At 55.1% G+C, this 20244-nt stretch overlaps 2 protein-coding genes across 4 annotated transcripts in view; both read left to right on the forward strand.

Moving 5' to 3' along the window:
* Positions 1 to 17264, forward strand: part of tnfrsf21 (tumor necrosis factor receptor superfamily, member 21) — a 21501-nt gene extending 4237 nt beyond the window's left edge. The window contains exons 2-7 of one of the 2 annotated variants that reach the window (XR_015104522.1): positions 394 to 1177; positions 3231 to 3683; positions 11053 to 11318; positions 14726 to 15008; positions 15861 to 16281; positions 16365 to 17264. Coding sequence is in view for 1 of the 2 variants with exons in the window: in XM_086143292.1 (XP_085999418.1) it covers positions 394 to 1177; positions 3231 to 3683; positions 11053 to 11318; positions 14726 to 15008; positions 15861 to 16090 (2016 nt within the window). In the remaining variant the exon portion in view is untranslated. Of the gene's footprint in view, positions 1 to 393; positions 1178 to 3230; positions 3684 to 11052; positions 11319 to 14725; positions 15009 to 15860 lie in introns of both variants that reach the window. The other variant, XM_086143292.1, reaches the window with a different exon arrangement.
* A 2148-nt stretch (positions 17265 to 19412) lies between these two features.
* LOC147213614 (uncharacterized) overlaps positions 19413 to 20244 on the forward strand; it is a 32738-nt gene continuing 31906 nt past the window's right edge. Inside the window, exons 1-2 of one of the 2 annotated variants that reach the window (XM_086143293.1) lie at positions 19413 to 19508; positions 19652 to 20015. The gene's annotated coding sequence lies outside the window, so the exon portion shown is untranslated. The remainder of the gene's footprint in view (positions 19509 to 19651; positions 20016 to 20244) is intronic. The other variant, XM_086143294.1, reaches the window with a different exon arrangement.

The following is a 20244-nucleotide window of genomic DNA, read 5'->3' on the forward strand; positions in this document are numbered from 1 at the left end:
CTCCATCTCAGGAACGTCCATTGGTTGCCTTTGTGACTTGGAGTCAACCTCCTGCTGACTCTGGATGAGAACGTCTGAAATCTGCTCCTTTATAATTTGCACCAAATCAGGTCGTAGATCTTCAAAGTTCCTCCGGGGTCGGTTCTCCATCCCAGCCCGTCTCAGCTCCAGGTTCTCCTCGAGCTCCGGAGAAGGTGCTCGCCGGAGAGTCCGTTTCTCCTCCGGGCCGACCGGCCCTGAAGGTCCCGCAGGTTTCCGATGAAGTCGTGGCTTTCGTTTCCACCTTCTTGATGGAGGACCCTTTGTCTCCGCAGGGCGGACGTTCAAGGAACCTTCATGTCTAGTCTGTCGGAGTGTTTGTCGGTGGTTCTGACCCGTCCCTCTCCTCCCCAGCTCTTCTGGACCGTGACGGCGGTGGCGGCGAACATCTCGGCGTGGGGCGCGACCCCCGTCGGCGAGGACGGCGAGGCGGTTCCCGCCCGGGCGTACCGGCACACCGACCCCTCGGGAGCCCGGCTGCTGTGCGCCAAGTGCCCGGCGGGGACCTTCGTGTCGGCCCACTGCTCGGCGGCGGCGGAGCGAGAGTGCAGCCCCTGTCCTGAGGGGACCTTCACCCGAGGAGAGAACGGCGTCCGGCGCTGCCACCGATGCAGACCGCCGTGTCCCGCCGGCCTGCTGGAGAAGACGCCCTGCTCCGCCTCGCGGGACCGCGTGTGCAGGTGCCCCTCGGGGACCTTCTGGACGGGGAACGGGACGGAGTGCCGGCCCCACTCGCTGTGCCCCCCGGGGAAGAGGGCGAAGAAGAGAGGGACCGACACCGAGGACGTCCTCTGCAAGGCCTGTCCCAAAGGTACCTTCTCCGCCGTGGAGTCCAGCTCCACCAGGTGCTGTCTGCACACGGACTGCGGAGCTCAGGGGCTGATCCTGCTGACGGCGGGCACCGAGATGACCGACAACATCTGCGGACCTCCTCTCATGACGCCGGCGTCGCCCGCCGTCTCCGAGACCCCGGAGGAACCTGTGGAGGAACCTGTGGAGGAACCTGTGGAGGAACTTGGGGAGGAACCTGCGGAGGAACCTGCGGAGGAACCTGCGGAGGAACCTGTGGAGGAACCTGCGGAGGAACCTGCGGAGGAACCGGAGAGCTCATCGTCGTCTCCGGCCGACGGACGCCAAGGTGGGAGCAGGAGACATCCTCAGACCCGTTGTCCGATCGGTTTAGGATGACGGAGGCGGCTGAAGGGAAGCCCCTTCTCCTTCGTCCTGGAGGAGAGCAAACCGGTAGGACCTTCCACCAATCGGGACCAAGCGGAGACGAGGACCACGGGTGCCGCCTCGGGCTTGGTGTTCGACTGGAGAGGCTTCAACACGGACCTCCTGAATCAATGAGATCAGTCAGTCAGCCATCTCGAAGGGAGACGTTCTCCCCCTAAACCTTCGGCCCTCTGCCGAGATACCTGGCTGTGATTGGCTCGGCTGAGCGGAGACGCTCACGACTCATTGATTCAACCGGGACGAGTCCGGCTTCAGGACTCCGAGAGGTTTAAAGTTGGAGTAAAGGGGGCAGAAAGGGCTTCAGTCAGGTTCTTCTGCTTGCCTGACTGAAGCCCTCTGTCTCTTGGTGGACCTTCGAGGTCCTCCTGGTCCCCCTTCATGCTAACACAGCTAGCGTTGCTATATTAGGGACCTTAGAAGAGGCAGGCCTGGATCCAGGCAGGTTCCTGACTGAGGAACCTGCCTGGTCCAGGAAGGTTCCTCCCAGCAGAGACGGGAAGTGAACCTTTACCGTAGCAACACCCCCCATCATGACTCCTCAAACAATCCTGTCTGAGAACCAGGCTAAGTATAGCGCCTTCTGACCCCCCTCACACACACACACACACACACACACACACACACACACACACACACACACACTCCTGCCCCCCCTGTGGACCCCAACCTCTCTAATTCTGTCGGTGCTGTTTGTCCTGGCAGGGAATCGATGAGTCCTCAGACACTTCATTCAGCCTGACTGCCTTTTCACTGTCAGGACCCTGGGAGGTGTGTGTGTGTGTGTGTGTGTGTGTGTGTGTGTGTGTGTGTGTGTGTGTGTGTGTGTGTGTGTCCCAGGAACCACCATAGTCTCTCAAAGAATGTCCACTGAATGAATCCCTGGGTTCTCCATGTTCCTTCTCTGCTCTCCCGCTGACAGGAGGAGGTCCTGGTCTTCCATCACAGAACCTGGAACTCCCGTCCACTTTGGGCGTGAGGTGTTTCAAGGATCTTCCCAGGGAATTTCCGCAGATGTTTGTCAAATGTGCAACATCGGGAAGCGTTTCCATGGCGACATGAAGAACCAGTGAGGGTGGAAAATACACAACTAAACAACAATATAAATAGAGTGACAAAAACAAAGACGCTGAATAAAATCTAACAACAATAGGCAGCATGTGTGCGTCCTGGGCCGAGCCAGGAGAGAGCAGAGTCAGGACATGACGTGGGAGGGTGAGGCAGCGAGAGGAGAAGGGGAGTGAGATCGTGGAACGGTGGAGGCGGCAGTGATGCGCTCAGGACGCTCGCCGTTGTGTGTTTTCGTGCGGTCCGACGCCGGCCAGCGTCGGGTGGAGGTGAACCGTCGGTCGAAGGAGCCGCACGTCAGCCACAGCTGGGGATCCGTGGGTGGGAAGGTTCGTCCTTCACCCTCGCCACCGCCACCGCTTGAAGACGGTCCGGTCCGGTCCCGGCGCCGAGCGGCCTTTCCTCACTATCGTAGTGAGCCAGTGGACCTCACCGGTCCCGGCGCCGCCCGCCGGCACGCTGAACCGAAGAAGAGCCACCATCGACCGGTAGAAGGTCCCGAGGAGCTGCGGACGCTGAGCGACCTCAGTGGAGTTGGACGCGGTTCTGGTCGCTCCACTCCGCAAAACTCGCCATCAGACCTGTAATTTGGGGATAAGATGGCGGGTTGAGGGATTCTCAGGCGTCCAGATGATGAGCCCCGGCCGTCATCTGCTCCTCACCGTTGTCAGATGATCAGCAGCATCCTGGGAGAGGTTGAGGGCTCCACGAAGCCCCGCCGTCACGGAGAACTCAGCAGACGGTTCCTTCCGTGACCCGGCGGCTGGCTGGGAGATCCAGAAAGGAAGGCGTGAACCTTCTGAGGAAGTCCGGACTCCTCCGGCCGCTGTGTTTCTACTGTCTTTGTGGAGCAAAGCTCTTGACGTGAAGGTGTCCTCCTTCCTCCGCAGGCTCCAGCCACTGGTCGGCAGCCATCCAGATGAGGGAGAGGCTCCGTGGCGAGGAAACCCGGGCCCAGGTCCTGCTCCTCAGCTGGACCTCCACCGCCGTCCCCATCCCGCCGTCCGCGGCTCCCGGTCATTCGGAGCGGGACCCGGGCAGGAAGGCGTCGGAGGAGAGCGGCGGGACCTCCGCCTTCTACAAACCCACCCGCAGAGGATCTCCGAGGCCCAACACCCGCGACCGCTTCGACATCAACGAGCACCTGCCCTGGATGATCGTGCTGCTTCTCCTCCTGGTGCTGGTGGTGATCGTGGTCTGCAGCGTGAAGAGGAGCTCCCGTGTGCTGAAGAAGGGCCCCGTGCAGGATCCCAGCAGCATCATGGAGAAGTCCATCCAGAAGAAACCCGCCGCGCCCCCGACGCAGGTCAAGGAGAAGTGGATCTACCACTCCAGCGGGCAGGGTGAGTCCTCACCGCGACATCTCGGTCCTCCTCGCCTTCTGCTGGAGCTGCTTTGGAGCGGCCGGGTCGCCGCACCTCCTTTGGTCGCCACGTTCATGGAAGATCTGGGGTTTAGCGTCACCTCGAGGTCCGCGAGGGTACCGGCGGGGAATCGACCTCTGGACCCAGCAGGGGTGCTTCCGTACGGCACGCTGTCCTCGGACCTCCGGGTCGCGTGTGCGTTTGGTGCGGGTGTGAAGGTTCTGCTGAGGGAACCGGTCCAACCGAGACCCGGGAGGTTCCTGGATCCACCTGAGTCCAAACAGATCTTGGGATGATAATGAAGCTCTCTTAATCCATCGTCTTCCGCCGTTGTCTCCGAGACTCTTCCTTTTGGTTCTCATGGAGGATCAGAGGTCCAGGGCTTCTTCTCAGCGTGAAGGTTCAAGGCTCTGCTCTGCCGGCACACCGACCTCTCCTTGTGCAGAGTCCTCCCTGCGTCTTATCTCCGTGTTCTCCTGCCTGGGTTCTCTCCAGGTTCTCCATCAGTTCCAAAGCGGTCAGCAGGTCCTACGAGGACAGAGTGGAAGGAGATCTTGAAGGGGCCGAGTGTTGGACGTCTGTGATTGACAGCCGGCAGTCCTGGTTAGGCCCCGCCTCTCAGCCCAGCGGCGGCCAAGATTGGCTCCGCCGCCGGCTCACGGGCCCGGGGGCGGAGAAGGGAAAAGATGTTGACCCTTGGGTTTGAAGGCGGCCGGAAAGGACCTTCTGACACGGTGGCCTCCTGCTCAACCTTGTGATCTTTGGTTTCCCCTGGAGGGGCTGCATGAGGTGAGACGGGGGAACCCAGTGGAGAACACCAGCCACGGTTTGTCCTGCCAGCCTGAACATCAGGCTGCAGATCTGCAGAAGATCCACGTCTGCGGCTGGAGGCAGGAACATGTTGGTCTCCATAGTTGGCTGGATTAGATCTTCTCCATGGACCCATCTGGTGATGGGATCTAACTGATCAATGCTGCCCTTGGGCTCATGGTGTGGAGGACGCTGGTTACACAAGCTACAACGTGACCCTGTTGTACACTCACACACACACACACACACACACACGCACACACACGCACACACACGCACACAAACTCTGCGGTTCCATTACTACTCTGGTTCCAGGTTCACAACACAAACAAACACAAACTCAGGGGACCCCCCCCCCCCCCCCCCCCCCGTGTGTTTGGGTGTGTGTGTATTTGTGTGTCAGTGTGTATGTGTTTGTCTGCCTGTGTGTGTATGTGGCTGTGTGTGTGTGTGTGTGTGTGTGTGTGTGTGTGTGTGTGTGTGTGTCCCCTCCCTCCCTCAGTGACAGACCACACAGAACTGGAACGATCTGGTTTCAGCTGCATCAGGGTTTGTTGTTTGTGGGTCAATCAGGTTTCCAACGGGCCCACAGAGGGGTGTGTGCGTGCCTGTGCGCGCCTTTGTGTGTGTGTGTGTGTGTGTGTGTGTGTGTGTGTGTGTGTGTGTGTGTGTGTGTGTGTGTGTGTGTGTGTTTTTGTGTGTGTGTGAGGGTCACAGTTTGCTGTCCACATTGCATTTCCTCCAGGAAGCCGACCTGTTGCTCGGCGGAATATCATCGCCTGTTGCCACGGCAACCTTTAGGCTTGAAGTTCAGTCAGAACAACACGAAGCGCCGGGCCTTCGGGTTCTGGTTTCAGGACACCTACCGGTCCTGTGGAACCTCCTCCAGAACCACCTGCCGTGTCATCGGCTGATGTCGGGCTCCAGGCCTGTTCTCGGTGCTGGACTTCTGCATCTGAACACCTGAAGCGAGGCCAGCAGAGGCTCTCCAGACCTTCTGTTCAGCAGACACACAACCTGAGGGCTGGCTTTCCAGGCAGCACTTCATTACAGGAACATGGTGTGTGTGTGTGTGTGTGTGTGTGTGTGTGTGTGTGGTTTCCATGGGTGTTCTCCTGGTGGGATGAGTCATCCTGGGCCCATGTGTGTGTGTTTAGTTGGGATGTATGCATGCACATTCATCCCAAACATTTTACACTCCCATTTGCACCATTTACTGCTCCTTAATCCCTCCAAGGTGGCGCTGCTGGCCGCCCTCCCGGGCTCCGATGCCACACACACACACACACACACACACACACACACACACACACACACACAGACCACAGAAGCTGCTGTTGGTGGACCAGGAAACAGTGAGCGGCTCCTGTCCCCGGCGGCGAAGGCCTGGGGTTTTATTGGTCGGATCTGTTTGTGTGGAAGGAGGGTTGGAGGCATCACGAGAAGGTGCGTTAGAGGCTGCAGGGTGGAGATGTGGAGGCCGGCTGGCGCGCAGCCGTGATGGTTTTCTCTTTGGAGGCCTCGCACGTTCTCCCGAGGTTCTCCAGAGGTTCTCCTGAGGTCGCCCGGAAGCCGACGGTTTCCGAATGAATGTCGTCGTCTCCCTCTGGGTCGGGGATGCTAATGCTACATGCTAACACTTGCTCCTCCGGAGAAGGTGCCGGCCCAAGTTACCGCACCACTCTCGGTCTTCGTTCTGGAGCTTCCTGGGTGAGCCTGCGCTGTCCAGTTGTGTGGATGAGAGGCGCTGCGATCGGTCCGGGGCGAAGCTCCTCTCGCCCAATCGCAGCGCGGATAGGCTGCAGGTGTCACTCATGCGGTTCTGTAAACAGCAAACAGAGGTCCACATCTGGAGACCTTACTGGTTGACTGACGTCTCTGGGCATCATCACTTCTCACAGAGGTCTGAGTGGAGGCAGGAGGTCCGTGTGTCCTCCTGGAGAAGGAGAGCAGATGCTTCGGCTCGCCGACGAGCCTTCGCTGAAAGATTCATTTTAATAACCCGCTTAATGTGATGCCCGTCGGACCGTCGGGACATCGGCCGCATCTCCTGGAGCAGAAGTGTACGATGTGTGGACGCTTCTTCTGCATGGACCCACGGGTCCGACCTCCGGCTGGACCGTCCGCTGCGAGCAGGTCCACGTTCTGTAACCCTCTAATGGCTTCATCAACACGCGAGACAGTGATCGATGTCCGTTAATCCCTGATAGATCCATCAGCTTTCCTGTGTGTGTGTGTGTGTGTGTGTGTGAGGAGAGAACATGGAAAAAACCCGTCATCCCGTGTGTGTGAGGCGTGTTCACCAGCCCCATTATTTACGATCTCCACCTCCACCCCAGAGGAACACGTTGAGCTCATCAACGTTCTACCTGCCCGCCGTCCTCCTCGTTAAACCTCGGCAGCCCTAATTAGCCCGGTTCCCCGTCCAAGCGCAGCAGGAGCCACCTGGTGGACCTGGGCAGAAGGAGGGTGGGCTGCTGGAGGTGGGAGGAGGAGGAGGAGGAGGAGGAGGTGTCTGCTTTCGCTCGGGCTGCTCCTCTTGGAATGGGAGAAGGTGATTGGTTTGATGCAACAGAAGGTGGTTGAGAAGCTGCTGGTCACCAGCATCTCCATGAGGCCCACCAGTGGGGAGGAAGAAGAAACTTCCATGGTCAGACAATCCAGGAGCCCATGATGTGAAACCCAAGCACCGATTGGTTCTGTCCGGGCGGAGGGAAGGAGGACGATTGGCTGAGGGTGAGATGGAGGCGGACGATTGGCTTTGTTGAGCGTGGAGGTTCAAACATGGGGTTCAAACTTTGACCCCCGTCTGCATCTGCTCCTCCCCCCATTTCTCAGAGGGTTTGAAGAAACCATAACAGTTAACATTGACAGCTGCCCAGACACACACACACACACACACACACACACACACACACACACTCACACACGTATAGACACACATACACACGCACACACACACACACACACACACACATAGACACACACAAATATACACTCAAACAGACATGTGTATAGATACACACACATTTCTAGACACACACGTATACACACACACATACACAAAGGCACACGTAAAGACACACACAAACATAGGTATACACACACATGCGTATAAATACATATATACACACACACACACACGCGCGCGCGTATAAATACACATACACACTTAAACCCACACACACATGTTTCAGGGTCCAGTGTGTAAACGTGGTCTTGCTGACACACTGAATCATCTCCAGCCTGATGTAGGTCATGGAGCCGCAGCAGCAGAGCGAGGATTTCTCCTCTGTCACTCTGCGTAACCACGGAGACGGCTGATGGCTCTCCGCCCAGAAGGTCCACACGCGACGTCCGCCCTGGACCTTGGGTTCCTCTCGAAGGGCTGCTCCACGCTGCTGCAGGAGCTTCTCCGCACCAGGCCAGTGATGGTCCTCAGGACGCCTCCTGTGGCTTTGGAGCACAAGTTGGCAGAAGGTTCTCCATCACAAGCTGCTTGGAAACAACTCACCAGAGCCGGACGAGATAACGTTTCCTGAACATGCAGCTATTTGGATGAGCTGGTCTTCTTCAGGCCTCTGGTCTGCAGGGACCTTCTCGCATGTCGGCGTCCTAAAATTCAATTCATTCAGAAGATTTTAAAGTCAAAAGTCTGTGTGTGTGTGTGTGTGTGTGTGTGTGTGTGTGTCCAGCCATAAATCCCCCCATTTAATCTCCTTCAATCCTAATCCTGGATTTGAAGGCTCTGGACGAAGATCAGGGATGACCTGCAGGATCAACTGTCTGCTGTAAGGAGGACCTTCTGTGGAGCAGAGCAGAATGAAGATACATGAGAACTTAACCTCTACGGTGGAACGTCTCTGGGTTCCATCTGATTTTGGCTCCAACTTCATTTTGATGAAACTTCTCCTTGGGTTCTCTCCAGGTTCTAGTCTACAGTCCGCAGTCATTGGTTCATTGAAGATGTTGGTCGGTGTGGATGAGAAGGTGAATGGTTGCATGATTGACAGCTGGCCGTCCAGGTTAAGCCCCGCCTCTCCCACAGTGTTGCAGGCCTAGCCCCGCCCCCTTTGAGCAGGAGATCAGGCGGGTATCACGGGTGCTTCACAGACGGAGGTCTTGACGGCCCTCCGTGGTGTCATGAGTCATTCCTGGAAAGCCTCAGCGGGTGACCTCATGGACGGCAGGCCTGCAGTGGGTGGAGGAGCAGGAGATGCCGGGGTTGTGCTCCTTCAGATCTCCGTGATGCCTTCAGGGCCGGAGCTTTGCGTCTCTTTGGTCGTCGGGTCCCTCGGCCTCTAAACACCCGTCCTCGGGGTATGCTAGCACCTCCTGGTCCGCCTGCTCCTGCCAGGGGTCTTCTGCCTGGTTCTCCTGGTTCTCCAGGATCCTTCTGTCAGGGTTCCTCTGGAGCACCGTGTCTGCCCGTGTGTCCGACCGTCCATAACAGGAATGGAAGGATGAATAATGAATGACCGATGAGTCAGAGCTGCGGAGTCCTGCTGAGTCATCTGTCAGTTCACATTTGTGTGTGTGTGTGTGTGTGTGTGTGTGTGTGTGTGTGTCAGTGCTTGCGTTCCAGATGATACCAATGAAGATGATCTGGGTCAGTGGGTGAAGAAGGTGCCGGGTGCGGGGAGGAAGGCTGTCAGGCCTGGTGAACCAAATGTTCTGTGAGGTTCTGCAGGACCTTCTGGTATGCCCCCCCCTGTCAGAGGGAGCTTCACCCCCCACATGGACAGTGATGAGTGGAAGGTGACAAGAAAACCATGGGACCATGGAGAACAGCTTCTGGACAGCTTTGAAGAGCTCCTGCTCCACCATGTGACACCTCAAGAGGGGGAACCAAATCTGACCTTCGCATCCAGATCATGGATGCAAGTGGTCCAAATGACGTTCCTCCTCAGGGTGTCTCGGCTCTCCTTCGGAGGAAGGACGAGAAGATCGGCCATTCAGGAGGCTCTCAGAGTCGCCTCCAGAGGAGCCAGATGAGGTGGTGCCATCTGGTCAGGATGTCTGCTGGACACACCCCAGGTGAGGTGTTCCTGGCGCGTCCTACTGGGAGGAGGAGGCTCTGGAGAAGATCCAAGACACACTGGAGGGACCATGTCTCTGGACTGGACTGGACTGGAAACTCCTTGGGATTGTCCCAGAAGAGCTGAACCAAGTGGACGGGGAGAAGGTAGCTGGGGTCGGCGTAAGGTTCAGACTCTTTTTTTGCCGCGGTTACATTGTTCGCTCTCTGCTCTGCTAATGCTACGCTAGCTGAGCTTCGTTTGGAACGTCTAATTCTCTTTCTCTTGTCAACTGTTTCCGGACTTTTGCTGCTCTCAGCAGCAGGAAGTCTAGTCTTTGACCATCTCTTCTGGAAACATCTAACACCTGAGAGGTCCATTCCGTGATCGTTATCTTGAAAGGCCAGAGTTCTCCGGGTCTTCAGGCTCCTCTCTGCTCTCCTGCTTTGGTTCTCCTCCCGGTTGGATTAACCTCCTCAGCAGGTCCAGCTCCGAGGCAGCTGCTCCTCAGAGCTGTTTCCAGAATGGAATGGAGACAGGCCTCCAGCTGTCACTTGGAGTGTTTGTGGAAGGTGTTAATGATCAGATCAGTGGCAGGGGCAGAGTTCCTGGAGCTCCTGGTGTGATCAGTCACAATGCAATGAATGTAGTTTAGTCGGTTCTTAAAAAATGCACCTTTAAAGAAACGAAGACGATCCGATCCAGTCGGATCATTACCTGCGTTTCATATCTCAGCGCCTTCTGCAGGCTCTTTGAGATCATCTCCAGGGCTCACCATCTCCAAGAGAGTAGCTTCCAGACACTGGATTGTTCTGGATTCGCCTGGGATCACCACCTTGCTACGTCCAGAAAGTTCTGGAGGTTCGAGAGCTCAGTATCTTCTGCTTTTTAGTGCACCGGCTCTGGGGAACCTTCTTCCTCCTGCTGCTGACTTTGACTGAGTTATTGTCCCCTGCTTTGATTGGTTGATTAGATAACGGGTGGAGGTGGTGCAGTGGTGCATCTGCCTCGCAACAAGAAGGTTCCTGCTTCAACGGCGGCCTGACAGGGCTTCTTTTTGCGTGGAGTCTCCCTGTTGTCCTCGTGCCTGTCCGGGTTCTTCCCGTTCTCCTGGTTCCTCTCGCAGTCAAACACATGCAGCAGGTTCAGTGGAGGCCTCCAAGCCCACCATGTCCCTCACGCAGCAGAAGTGGAATGAATGACTGAAGGTTTCTTAGATTTCCATCTGCTTCCTCCTCTTCTCCTCCTTCTGCTCTTCCACAAAGAAGAGCTCAGGGTCGGAGCGACGGTCCTCAGAATCAGACGTTCCCGGTTGGGTTCCCGGCTCCTCTCAGCCACTGAACCCTGACCCGCGGCTGCACCTTCTGCTAAGGTTCATCCACGGCGGTTCAGGGCAGTGGGAACCTTTGGCTGATGTTGTTCTGCATGTAGAACTGAATTTCTCTTCTATATCTTGATCATTATGATGGATCACAAAGCCTTTCTCTCACCTGAAGGTCCAACTGTCCGTTTCCTTCCAGGTGTGGACATCCTGAAGCTGGTAGCAGCTCAGGTGGGGAACCACTGGATCGACATCTACCAGTGTCTGGCCAACGCCACCGAGCGCGAGGTGGCGGCGTTCTCCAACGGCTATTCGTCGGAGCCGGAGCGGGCGTACGCCGCGCTGCAGCACTGGACCATCCGAGACGGAGATGCCAACCTGGCCAAGCTCATCAACGCTCTGCACCGGCAGCGGCGCATCGACGTCGTGGAGAAGATCCGATACGTCATGGAGGACAATCCCCAGGTAGGAGCGTCTGACAGGGCTTGGCTCGCCGTGATGTCACAGGGATTAATTAGCGTGTCTACGGATTAGAGAAGCCGAGTTCATCTCCCCGCTCATTGGACCACGTCCACGTCCACTTGATGTTCCCAAAGCTGTCTCGTGAACTCAGACATGAACTTGGTGAAACAGGACTTCGTGGCGCTGGGTTCGCTCTTCCTGCTCTCTATGGCAGGAAGCCAGAGGTCCTCTGAAACACTGAAGGTTTCTGCTGCTCCACAGAACCATCTCTGTATTCGCTCGAATCTTCATTGCCGTCCCTCCTGGGAACGTTATCTTTCAGAGCACACAAACAGGAAGCATACCGTTCCTTCATCACTTCTAGGCCGTAGGTGTCCTTGAGGGTCCGTTCAAGGTCGACTCCGAACACTCAGCGTCTTGTCTGAAGGAGAAGCGGGAGCTTAGAATCAGCTCGGACACTCGGTCCTTTCATCGGAGTCTAATAATCAGCAGCAGGTCCATCCTTCTTCTCCGGCGATCGCAGGGCAGATAGCAGCTCGTCGGCGGACGAACAATGGTGAGGTCCCGGAGTGATGGCCGGAGGCGAGAGAGACCAGAGCGACCTTTCAGACCAACCGAGGCAGCAGAGGCGTCATGTTCATGAACCTTCTATCGGCCTGCTTCTGCTCCACAAGCACAAGATCCCCGAATGAAGACCGAAGTTCTCATCCAGCCGGCCGGTTCACCGAAGCCACCTGAGCCGGACTCCAGTGAATCCGCTGGATTATAACCTGCACCCCTCAGGGGGCCACGAGGGGTCACTGCCTTCTTCTAAGGCATGCTGAAGGCCAAAGCACAACCTTCATTGGCCTAAGCTAAAGAGCTGAGTTACTACTTATCCCAAGTCTTGCACTTCCACAAAGAAGGAATACGACATACACACACACACACACACACAGACACACACACACACACGCACACACACACACACACACACACACACACACACACACACACACACACACACACACACAGTAAGAGGGTGGAAGTTAAACCATCTGATGCTTTCTCCTCGTCCTCCAGCAGGACCTGCAGAGTTTCGCTCCTGTTCTCCAGAAGTAATTTGTCCCAGTGCATCCCATGTGACTGTGGGCTGTGTGTGTGTGTGTGTGTGTGTGTGTGTGTGTGTGTGTGTGTGTGTGTGTGTGTGTGTGTGCGCGTGCACACATTCCTTTGTGAGTGAGACAGAGCATGTTTGTTCGAGTTGTGGCTCAGTGATCCAGACGTTACCGGCTGGAGACAACAGAGCCGGTGTTTCTGCTCATTCTTGCAGCTTCGACCTTCAGAACCCAGCAGACCTTGCAGAACACCAGAGAACCCCACAGAACCCCACAGAACCCCACAGAACCCCTCAGAGCCCCACAGAACCCTGCAGAACCCTGCACACCTTGCAGAATGCTCCAGAACTGAATTATCACCCTCAGTCTGTCCTTCAGGAAAGATGTCCCTCATTCATTGTGGAATTCTGTGACCAAGGTGCTGATAGGTCAGCTTCGACCAATGAGCAGTGTATGATGAAAAAGACCCAATCACGTTCGACTGGCCAGCCGGTCGCCTGGCAAGATTCTGCCCAGAAGTTTGGAGGGAACCGCTTGGCCTCCGACCCGTGGCCTTCAGGCTCTGCTAGGAAGAACAAGTCCAAGGCTTTTGTTGGACTGAAGAACCGCGAGTCGCAGGAACAGCTGATGGACCAGCATGACCTTTCCTCCACACAGAAGTTTTCAGGAAAATTTCCTTGAGTTTCCAGGAACCTCCTATGGTTGACACGCCATACATGTAGCTTCCCACTCCTTGACATCCTTGCGGATGCGAGGCCAGACAAAATTTGGACTCACCAACTTCACTGATACCTGGACGCCCGGGTGTGAGAGGGAGGGAACCGGGTCAAAAACATGATACCAGGCCACTGGAGCCGCTGGGTGGGGACGCCCGATGGAGACGTCACAGAGGAGAGCAGGACTACCTTCCTGCACAACCACAGCTTCCAGTTAGAGGCCAGTGCACATTGATTTCAGGGCGAGGACGTCTGGCTTGCGGGCTGGTTGGTGGCCAAAGCTGAGAAATCCGCCCCGATGTGCTCGGGGCACAGGAATACATGCGACAGGCAATCAGCAACAGGGTCGGACTTATCTACGTGCTGAGTGCCCGTCGTGAACTCCAAAATGGCTTCAAGGTGCCACTGCTGATGAGCGGAATACGGCTTGGCCATTTTGGACATGGCAAAGGTCAGTGGCTTGTGATCCAGATAAGCAGGGAAGGAGCGGCCTTCCAGCAGGAGCCGGACGTGACGCGTCGCTCGGCGTAACAACTCCCTGTCAAAGAAAGCTGTACTTCTGCTTGCTATCCCGTAGTTTGCGGCAAAAGAACGCAAGAGGCTGCCACGCATTTGCCAGATTGTTCTACCACAGCCCCATCGGCAATGTCAGATGCATTAGAAGTTAATGCTGTGGACGCTGTGGGTGCAGGATGGGTGAAAAGGGCCGAATTATTCAGAATGTGCGTCGCCCTGTCAAAACTCTCGACCCGCACAGGAGTCTAGTCAACTCCTTGAGCTGCAAAGCCCCTTACAGTGGCTGAAGGAGGTGGGGAGCATGAGGGAGGGAGCGGTTGTAAAAGTTCACCATGCCCAAGAACTCCTGCAATACTTTTACACTGGCTGGGCGAAGAAATTCCACTATTGCTACTGCCTTGAGGCAAATGTGAGCGACAGAACATCTGCTAGCAAATGTTGTAAAACATCCCCCAATGCCAAAAAGTTAGCCTATGCTAGCGGCCCGGCTCCCCCCGTCTCCCACGCAAAAGTGGCGAAAGACAATGTGACGATTGAGTGGTGGGTGGTCATGTCCTGGAGCAGACCACTCGCTCACAGGAAGTCGGGGCTGATGATGGGGACAGGGATATAGGAAATCACAAAGTCCCACTCAAAATGATGATGTAGAAAGAAACAGACACCAACCTTGAGCCCAACATTGCAATGGATGAACTGTTAGCCGCTCTCGGTCGCGAATGTGACAATAAAGGTCTGTCTTCTTCCAGTACTGATAATACCGAGAATCCGTCCATCCATCTTCGACGGCTTGCTTGGGGTGGGGTTGAGGGGGCAGCCACCGAAGCAGATCTCCCAGGCCTCCCTGTCTCTGCACACTTGGTCCAGCTCCTCGAGGCGATCGCGAGGCCTTCCCAGGCCAACTATGGTGCACATTGCAAGGTCTCCTCAGGTTGCCAGAATGAAGTGCTATACAGCTGAGGTCTTTCCCTTTCTGTCCCACTGTGATCTGGAGATGATCGCTGTGGAAAGGCCACGGTGGATGGACCCAGAAGGTGTTAGCATTAGCTCTGACCTTGTTCTTCTCCTCCTGCTTCCTCTGCAGTTTGACATCAGCCAGCTGATGACGTCGGCGAACGTCGGCCAGAACCCCAGCCCAGTCCACAAGCCTCCGGACAGCCCTGGCAGCGGGGGGGGCAGCGTGGGCGGGGCCAGCGTAGGCGGGGCCAGCGTGGGCGGGGCCAGCGTGGGCGGGGCCAGCGTGGAGCAGTCGCCAGTGGACCGCACCAGAGGTTTCTTCCCAGACGAGTCCGAGCCGCTGCTCCGCTGCGACTCAACCTCCAGCAAGGACTCGGCCCTCAGCAGGAACGGCTCCTTCATCACCAAAGGTGGGAGAAGGACTACGTCTGACCCCACAGCCGGTTTAGACTACCTGCTTGTGCTTCTACCAAAGACCACCTTCCAGCTGGGGCTGAGGAATCCTCAGCAGGTTCTAGTAGAAGAGCACTGATTCAGATTCTGTCATGCTGCTTTCTGATAAATTCTAGTTGGTCCCTTTGGTGGCTTGCTAATGGTTAGCTGCTGGCAGCTAGCTGCTGGGGGTTAGCTGCCAGTGGCTAGCTGCTGGTGGCTCGTTGCTAATGGTTAGCTGCTGGTGGCTAGCTGCTGGAGGCTCGTTGCTAGTGGTTAGCTGCTGGTGGCAAGCTGCTGGATGCTAGCTGCTGGTGGTTAACTACTGGTAGCTAGCTGCTGTTGGTTTGCTGCTTGTGCTTAGCTGCTGGTGGCAAGCTGCTGCTGGCTAGCTGCTGGTGATTAGCTGCTTCTGGCTAGCTGCTGGTGGTTAGCTGCCAGTGGTTCGCTGCTGGGGGCTAGCTTCTGGTGGCTAGCTTCTGGTGGCTAACTGCTGGTGGTTAACTACTGGTACAATTATAAAGTGAAAGAGAAAACACAAACTTTCGAGGAAGAGTAGAACACGTGTAGTACTCTTCAAGAGGCTGGAGACCAAGTACTTCACTCTTATACTTCATACTTAGACTTCATGCTTATACTTCATACTACATAATTATACCTCATACTTGTGCTTATCCTGATGCTGACATTTATAGTTTATACTTCTTCATTTGTATACTCCATCGTTGTGCTTCATACGTTATACTTGTACCCCATGCATCATATCGATGCATGATAGTGGCCCTTGTGAGCAAAAGGTGCTGAAGGTTGTTTGGTCTCCTCCTTTCCAGAGAAGAAGGACACGGTTCTCCGGCAGGTGCGTCTCGACCCGTGCGACCTGCAGCCCATCTTCGACGACATGCTGCACATCCTGAACCCTGAGGAGCTTCACGTCATCGAGGAGATTCCGGCCGCCGAAGACAAGCTGGACCAGCTCTTTGAGATCGCCGGCGTGAAGAGTCAGGAGGCCAGCCAGACACTGCTGGACTCGGTCTACAGCCACCTGCCTGACCTGCTCTAGGAACATCTCACAAAAGTAGAGAGCATGTTCTCCTCAGACCGGCTGGCTCTGATGTTCCAGAAGCGTGTGAGGTATCTATCTACTCCTGCAGACGTTGCACTCCCCTGCCCTCCCAGCTCTTCATCCCTTGGCTTCATTCTGAGAACAACCCCGAGGAACCCGAAACACCCCTGATCTTAGGTCACCTGAAGGTGGGCGCTCCCAGAGGATCTGCGGGGTGTCTTCTGAGGAACTCCAAAGTTATGTGCCTGAATACATTCTCTCCTTAATCCAGGATCTCCCAGAGCCACCGGCTCCTGAGCTTGACCAGCAGGGGGCAGCGGTGACCTTCTAATCTTCCGTGGTCGCGCCAAAGCCATCGCTTCAGTCTGTTGGACTTGGACCATCTGATCTTGCAGAATCAAATCTGGCATGTACGAAGATCCGGATCATCTGGACTGAAACGGTCCGACAGCAGGTCGGGTCCGGAATGGAAGGGTCGGGTCTGAGATGGCTTTGGTTGGTTCCGTAGTTCTAGTCTTCATGCGCACAGGAGACCCCGGGACCTTCTCCGTTCACCAGGAGCCCCCTGGAGGTGGGCTGCTTTAGGAGCCTCCTGTCCGTTGGTTTGGATCAGAACCCAAGCCAGATCCAGGTTCTCGCTCTGAAGGTCTAAGGGTCCTTCTGCAGCTCGGATTCAGATTTGACTTGCTCCCGGGCGTGTTCTTCTTGCCCTCCCACGTCCACCTCGCTTGGCATAAGAAGATGACTTGGCCGGGATGCACCTTCTGCATAATCCATTTTCTCCTTGAAGACCCTCTGTGTGAGGTGGAAGGCCACGGCTCCTTCAGCTCCACTTCTGACTCTAGAAGACACCGAGCGGGAAGGAGTATCACTTGAAGACTGTGAACATGAACGTCCGGGCCGAGAAGGACCCTCTCGGTGTCGCGTCCGTGAGGAGACGACACGGTTTCAGATCTTCCAGACGGAGACCTCGGGAGGGTTCCGATGCTGTGGACCTCCAGTGAGACAGTGTGAACCTTCAAGATATTTTTGGTTTCTTCTGAAAAGCCTGATGGGTCAAGGCCAGGCGTAGCTTGGAGTGCAGGACCTCCTGAAAATTCACACGTGTAACCTCTATGTTTACTACATGTAACCTCCTAAAGCCAACCAATTAAAGCTCAGATGTTTGTCATAGCCTCCTGCCTAATGGTTGGAGTTTCTGGAACTCCGTTTGGTCCTCCAATTGGAGGACTTGAGTCTTTTCGCACCAGAAGGTGTGACCTTCCCCTGGTCTGAGTCTTCACCTTCTCCAGCAGGAAGTAGGCGGTGGAGGAGCGGCGTGTCCTGACTGGCGAAGCTGAGGGAACAGTAAACCCTTCTGCTCCAGGTGCCAGAAGGTGAAGGTCTCTAGTATCAAACTGGTCTGACTGGTCCACATATCAGGTTCCAGACCGTGAAGGTCTGGCACATCTAACTGGTTTAACTGGTTCAAGTCTCAAGGAAGCTAAACGTAACCCACCCTCACATATATCATTTTATATATGTGTGTGTGTGTGTGTGTATAATTGGTAACATCTGTGAAATCTTCCCATCCTGTGATGATCTGGTGCTCGTCACACACACACACACACACACGCACACACACACACACACACACACACACACGCACACACACGCACACACACACACACAGAAAGTACCTTGCTCTATGTCCTGGCTTTTGTGGCTTTTGCCTCACGAGCACAAATGTATGTGGTGAGACGCTGCCCCCTCCTGGAAGGGGTATCGTAAAGGTGAGTCTATGGTGGTGATTCACATCACACACACACACACACACACACACACACACACACACACACACACACACACACACACACACAGACACACACACACACAGTAACTGGAGACACAGGGACCTCCTCCAAGAATTCATGAACAATAGAAAGACACTGAGAAGTGAACGACAATGTGTGTGTGTGTGTGTGTGTGTGTGTGTGTGTGTGTGTTCCATTGGGTCTCCGTGTTCCTGTCGCTTCAGTGACACTCTGGAGGAGGTGAATGGCTGGTTGATTGACAGCTGAGTGTCCAGTTTATCACTGAATATATTTAGAATCAATAGACTGAAAATACAGAATTGAATGAGAATGTATTTAAACATAGATATTCATGGATATCCAAAAAATATCCTCTTTAAAACACACACACACACACACACACACACACACACACACACACACACACAGTGACCTGTCGACAGCCACTGTTTTGTGTGCAGAGGCTGGGAGGATGAAGGGCTGGAGTGTGTTGATGCCAGAAGATCTGAGGTTCAGAGGTTGAGGGCCTCAGCTGAGGAGCCTTCAGGTGCTGGCGGTGAAGGCCCCCCCCACCTTGAATCCACAACATCTGGGCTTCACTTACATTCTCCTGACCCAGATCCTGATCCCCATCCAGGTCCAGATCCTGAAGTCCTGTGGACACAAGCCTGGTTTCTGATCATTTCTTGTGTTTTAATCTTCTATTTCTTGGAATGTTTTTCTGGGTCTGGCAGAGAAACCTTCGGGGTTTGAGGACGTCTGGTGTCCTGGATGAAGAACGGAGAAGGACGACGGGCTTCAGACAGTTCCTGGTTCCATCAGAACCCTGGTCCGTTTGGATCGGGGATGTCAGCCGTTTCCAAATATCACAGCTCTTCTGTTCCAGCTACAGAACTTCTGACATGAAGACGAGTCCAGTGATGGTGAAGGTCGAGTGACGGTGAAGGTGTAGTGGTGTTGGGGGTCCATTGATGGTGAAGGCTTTGTAACGGTGAAGGTCGAATGGTGTTGGAGGTCCAGACGCGTGAAGGTGCTGTGAAGGTGAAGGTGTCGAGTTGAACGTCTGTTTGGAGATGAAATAAAGGCATTGCTTTGATTTCCGATTGAAAAGGACCTTTTAACGTCCTTGTTTCCTTCAAAGGTGGAGTTTTAGGCTGAACTCGTTCATGGAACAATGGAATCACAACATCTCACACGTCCTGCCCATCTAATCTCTCCCTCTCTCTCTCTCTCTCTCACACACACACACACACACACACACACACACACACACACACACACACACACAATATAATATAAATACGGCACCAGGGGAATGACTAAACCTGATACCAGCATTGTGTGTGTGTGTGTGTGTGTGTGTGTGTGTGTGTACCTTACCATATTTCAGGAAGTCCGCCCTCCGCCCTGCCGGACTCGGGGCTGGGCAGCCTTCTCTCTACAGGCTCTTGGTTTGAAGCGTTCTCCTGAAGTGACGGAAGGAGGAACCTCCACAGGGGACCAGGATCTCAGCAGGGAACCAGGATCTCAGCAGGGGACCAGGATCTCAGCAGGGGACCAGGATCTCAGCAGGGAACCAGGATCTCAGCAGAGGACCAGGATCTCAGCTGGGAGCCGTGACGGTAAAGCTTGGATTCTTTTCTGATGACACCGGTCGGTGTCTTCTGCTGGCTTCCAGCACATGTTCTCCTCTGAGGACGTTGGATGAGCGAAACCTGTTTGCCCACTGGGGTTTTTGGTTGTCATCCATGTCCTCTGGTCGCAGATCCTAATCATCCGATCTCATCTGATGGGGCTTCCGTGTCCTCCAGAGATTCGTATTGAAACCAGATGATGGGACGCGGTGTACCTGAGGAGGTCTTCGCCTGAGCGAGTCTTCACCTTTGGAAATGTTTTAAGGACGAATCACGTCCGACCACAAGTGATATTTTCAACCCTTCATTTATCAGAAGGCGCCGATGGATCTTCTCAGCCGGTTCTGACCGTCCAGTTCAGCCCGGAGTTGATCCACCTGATGTCCGTTTGGTTGCTCGTCTGATGACGCCCCTCTCCTCTGGACTCTCTGGACTCCGTACCGACACCATGCAGAAACTGTTGAAGCACAGCTTCCTGCCGAGACGCCGCTGAAGGTGCGTGAACATCTGCGTTTCGTTGAGTGTGAGAACCCGGAGAGCCGCCGGTCCTGGTCCTTCAGAAGCTTTGATTTGGCTTCTCTTTGCCAAACTTTATTGTTACCGCCACCGTCTTCCACTGTTAGATGGAAATATCTAAGAAAGCATACCCACACAGTACTACTACTTCCACTGCTATTACTACTAGGTGATGATATTCACCCTCATCATCAACAGAACTTTGATG

Source organism: Fistularia commersonii, chromosome 36 (assembly GCF_037954325.1).
Source record: "Fistularia commersonii isolate RoL2024-O1a breed Wild chromosome 36, RoL_Fcom_v1.0, whole genome shotgun sequence".
NCBI classification, from domain to species: Eukaryota; Metazoa; Chordata; class Actinopteri; order Syngnathiformes; family Fistulariidae; genus Fistularia; species Fistularia commersonii.